A 4,738-nucleotide genomic window follows, 5' to 3' on the forward strand; every position below is an offset into this window, starting at 1 on the left:
GGAGGGGCCCCACGCTGGAGCAGTTTGTGAAGAACTGCAGCCTCTGGGAAGGGCTCATGTTGGAGAAGTGGGTGGAGGAGGGTCTCCCGTGGGAGGGACCCCACCTGGAGCAGGGGGAGAGTGTGAGGAGGAAGGAGCAGCAGAGTGTGATGGACTGACTACAACCCCCATTCCCCATCCCCCTGTGCTGCTCAGGGGGAGGAGGGAGAGAAATCAGGAGCAAAGCTGAGCCCGGGAAGAAGGGATGGATGGGGAGAAGGTGTTTTAGTATTTGATTTTAGTTCTACTGATCGGCAATAAATGAATTTTCCCCAAGTCAAGTCTCTTTTGCCCGTGGCAGTAATGGGTGAGTGGTCTATCCCTCACCTTATCCAAGACCCGTGAGTCTTCCCTCTCCCCAGCTGCGGAGGGCTGTGACAGCGGCTTTGGGGGTGCCTGGCCTCCAGCCAGGGTCACCCCGCAAGACTGACGCGGTCTGGAGGGAGAGATGTGGTGAAGGAAGTCCGGTGTGGCCAGCATGAGCCTGTGGTGTTGAGGGGTGTTTTCCTGGGCAAGTTACGCTTTGAAGAGAATCTGTTGAGTTCCAGAGGGGAGGGGGTTTGCTGCCCCTTTCCCCATGTTTTGGGCTGACCCAGGGTTCCCAAGTGACATGTTTATTATGTTCTGCTGCTTCTCTACGGGGGAGTGGTGGTCCCTTGGGTGACCACTGCTCAGGGGCACCTGTACCTTGGGGCCTGTACTGACACTTCTTGGGGGGGCTGTGGGCATCGGGACGCAGCGCTGCAGCCTCAGAATCCTTTGGCAGTTGGCTGTAGGCAGGGAATGGGAGCTGAGTGTGGTCACCCCAAATCCAGGGGCCGATGCACGCAGCGGGAGGCACAGCCGATGGCTGAGAAGCGCCTGCTGTTGTGGCCAGCAAAGGTGGGATCCCTGCATGGCCGTCACCAGGACTTTGAGACGCCGCGTGGCATCTGCTGGTGGCAGGAACGCTCCTGGTTAGGAGTGGGGATGAACACCTTAGTTTGGAGAAAGTGGTTCTGATTCATGAAGTGTCTCTGTTCTCCTACTTCGTTTCATCAAACACGAGTAGGAAAAAGCAGTGAGCCCTGGCCCTTGCTGGTCGCCTTCCACAGGTTTGTCCCGGTCCCAAGGGGCAAGAGCTGGCTGTCAGCTGAGTCACCAGGGGACGTTTTGGCTGTGACCTCTCACCGAGTTTGTCACGATTGAGAAATCCCCTGGGCTGACACACGTCAGTAGTCAGAGCTGGGGATCCAATCCAAATAGCAGAGGGAGCAAAGGCTTTGGACCACGTGCGCCTGGCAGCGTCAGCCGCAAGTATCCGGGCCAACTGGGCAAGGCCAGGACAGGGTCTGCTGGTTCCCTGTTCCCAGAAGGGCTCTTCTGGCTGTGTCCGGAGGAGCAGAGCCCTGTGCAGTGATTCCCAAAGCTGCGAGGCTGGGAACTCATCCTTGCCTCTGCCCCCCTTCCTGTCACTAACTTGGCTCTGCTGGGGGATTTTCCTCCACGATTCATTGTGTAGGGGTCGACACTGGGCACTGCTGTGCATCACTGTGCGGTGTTCCCCCCCGCCCCTTGTGGGGCTACCCCCCCGCGATGATGATGGTCCAGGGGGCCAGCTGGCTTCCAGAGCAGAGGCAAAGCCCATGCTTTCCCCATGTACCTCCGCATCTCGAACACCCCATGGTGTTGGCTCCTGGAGAGCAGGCAAGCAGCTGCATTTCCAGCCACTGCTGTCCTGCTGTCAGTAGCCACATTTCCCATCAACGGCCCCTGCAGATTCCAGAGCCCCCTCCAGCTGGGGCTGGGCTGAACTACAGCCTGCTGGCGAGGCTGCACGCTCTGCATGGTCGCAGCTGCCCTGAATTTCAGGCTTTTTGTAGTTCTGTGGCATTTCCTGCTCCTCCTGTTTGACCTGCAGCTCGTCTGGGCTGTGATGGTGCCAGATCTGCCCACCCTGCTCCTGGCTGAGCCCAGCGCTGCTGCGAGGACAGCCGTGGTCTCCTCTGCAGGTGGCTGGATACCACTGGAAAAACCTTCCTCAGGATGCAGACTGCTTCACTCCTACTCTGCAGCACAAGGGTTTCGCGGCCCGGGAGGAGCTGCTGTCAGGACAGCAGTCCTGGTCCGTGTTTCGCCCTGGCCTGACAGCGTAACCATGCTTGGCCAATGACATCTTAATCTGGGATAAAACCTGCTTGGTTTGGTTCTCTTCGCTTGGTTCTCTTCTTCCCAGAGAAGCTGTGGATGCCCCATCCCTGGAAGTGCCCAAGGCCAGGCTGGATGAGGCTTGGAGCAACCTGGTCTAGTGGAAGGTGTCCCTGCCCATGGCAGGGGGGTTGGAACTGGATGATCTTTAAGGTCCCTTCCAACCCAAACCATTCTATGATTGGTGACAGGGTGTGTGACAGTCCTCACCTAGGGCCCATGTGCAGGGTGACATGTTCACCGTGCCACCCCCTAGCAGAGTTTAGGGAGTGCTGGTCCTCCCTAAACCGCTGGAGCTGTGTCTGCAGTGTGCTCATACCTGCACGGGCTTCGGGGCTGACTGCATGGAAGCTGCTGATGCTGCAACGACAGGGCTTCACAGGGCCAGGAGACATCATGGCAAAGCCCCAGCCTTGAATGGGCTCTGAGACTGGTCTCTTGCAGCCATTGCCAGTTCTAGTAAGTGTGGTACGGCAGGTTCGCCCAGAAGGGCACAGGTGGGGGACAGCCAGGCTGTGCCGCATGTACAGGGACTGCTGTGTGGCACCTGTGTGCTCTGCATCCCCTCCGCAGGTGTAGGACGGCCCCTGCTGCCCTCCTGTACCACCACAGCCCAGCTGCGCACGGTGCTGCTCGGTCCCATCGGCGCCAAGCAGCACCTCACTCTGTCACGGCTCTGCAGGTGCGGGTCCTGCTTGTGGCATCTGTTACCCCTGATGGCCCTGGCCACCACCTTTCACTGTCGCGTTCCCCTTGCTGCTCCCGAGGGAGCCTGTGTCAGTAAATTGGGCAGGTCGTGTGGGTAGTGGCTTTTGTTAGACGAACTGATAGAGAACGTGGAAAAAATAGATGAGCCGTTAGGTGCATGAGCCGTTCCGTGAATGAGCCGTTGGGCGCATGAGCCCTTGTTCGGAGCGCCGCAGGTGGCACGGCAAAGCGAGCCCAGCTCGCTGCGTCGCATCCTTGGATGATGGTGGTGCTTGCTCTTCAGGATCGGGCCATGCCTGAGGTGCAGTGCTGGGGTGTTCTAATGAGGCAAGGCTCCGCTTTCCCTCAAACCCTGGGCACGCCTGGGCCAGTCACGTCAGGAGCCACTTGCAAACATCTTTGGTTTGGGAACGCCGTGGGAGCTGAGCTGGGTGCTGCCCAGGGGAAGGGCCATCCCTGGACGGTGATACGGTGACACGGGGGGGCACTGTGCCTCCTGTGGAGGGCAGGAAGTACCCACTGGTTATGGGACGCTGCGGGGTGCCTGCTGACCACCCCGCTGTGAGGGACTGCCGTGGGCTGGTGGGCGCAGAGACGTGTTGGGGGCTGCGTTGGGCTGTTCAACGTGGTGTCTCGGGGTGCTGTGATGGGTGTTGCAGACAGGAGCGGCCTCACGCCCGGCGAGCCCAGCAGCCTTTTGCTCTAACGGTCTGCTCTCTTTCCGTACCAGGCACCAGCTGTGCTGCAGCCGTGTCTCGCTGCACCAGCTCCCCTAGGAACTGCTTTCCGGCAGGTGATTTTGGCAGCCACCCCCGCACGTTTCTGAGGCAGCGCTGGTGCTGCGGGGCAATCATGCTTGTCACAGCGATGGAGCTGCGTGGAGAAGGGAGCAGCAACTTTCCTTGTACTGCTTCTGCGATAAGACGCTGCCCGGGGCGGGGGGCTCTGGCATGTCCTGTCTTTAGTTCTGCCTGGTGGCAGCAGGGCCAGCTGGCCCCCAGCCTGCTGCTACCACACGGCATCTTTGGCGCGGTGTGGCTTGGGCTCCTGGCCTCCTGTGCACAAGGCAAGAGTCCCGAGTGTAAGACCACAAGGAAACCTCTCTGCCCCCCATTCAGAGAGGAGAGATGGTCAGTGATGTCTCCCCACTGCACCCCAGCGCCCGGGAGAGAGGGTGTTGGGCTGGGCTGTTGGTGCATCCCTGCATCTGGAGGGCACGGCCGAGCCTGGGGTGAAGGTGGGCGGTGGGTTGCAATGCTCAGCTCTCACCCCACTGCTTCGAGCCCCCTCCCTGAAGCCCAGCTGCAGCAAAGCGAGCAACACAGGGAGCTGGAGTCCCCGAGCCCCCTGTGTCATTTACATACGCCTCAGCGGCACCAGCAACACAGCAGCCTGGGCTCATTTAGCACTGCAGACCCTCTCCGAAACAGCCTCCCTCCCTCTGCTTCCTGCCATGGCCCTGGGCTTCGCGGTCCTGCTCCTGATGGGGACGGCTGGGACAGGTAAGGGTGGTGCTGAGCCAGCTGCTGTCTGGGGGGGATGTGGGGTGATGGGCAGGACCGGGCTGTATGAGGGCGTATGGAAAATCACGCTGCCAGGAGTCAGTGTTCACAGAGGAGACAGAGGAGTCCTGTAAAAAAAATAATATATAACTTTATTCAAATAAAGGGAGAGTCCACGGGACGTATTCCTGTGGGGTCTGTCAACCTACAGAGGGACTCAGCCCCCTTTTATCCTACTTTTCCCGGCCACAAGAGACCCTCCTCATTTCCCCATTGGCTGAGGTACTCAGTGTACAGACTTC

General features: G+C 59.6%; 1 protein-coding gene across 1 annotated transcript in view; it reads left to right on the top strand.

Annotated features, from left to right (window-relative positions):
* The first annotated feature begins 4,387 nt into the window (after positions 1–4,387).
* Positions 4,388–4,738, top strand: part of VPREB3 (pre-B lymphocyte 3) — a 1,127-nt gene continuing 776 nt past the window's right edge. The window contains exon 1 of the mRNA XM_010156588.1: positions 4,388–4,436. Within this exon, the coding sequence (XP_010154890.1) occupies positions 4,388–4,436 (49 nt within the window). The remainder of the gene's footprint in view (positions 4,437–4,738) is intronic.

Source organism: Eurypyga helias, unplaced genomic scaffold (genome assembly GCF_000690775.1).
Source record: "Eurypyga helias isolate BGI_N326 unplaced genomic scaffold, ASM69077v1 scaffold13618, whole genome shotgun sequence".
In the NCBI taxonomy this organism is placed as follows: domain Eukaryota; kingdom Metazoa; phylum Chordata; class Aves; order Eurypygiformes; family Eurypygidae; genus Eurypyga; species Eurypyga helias.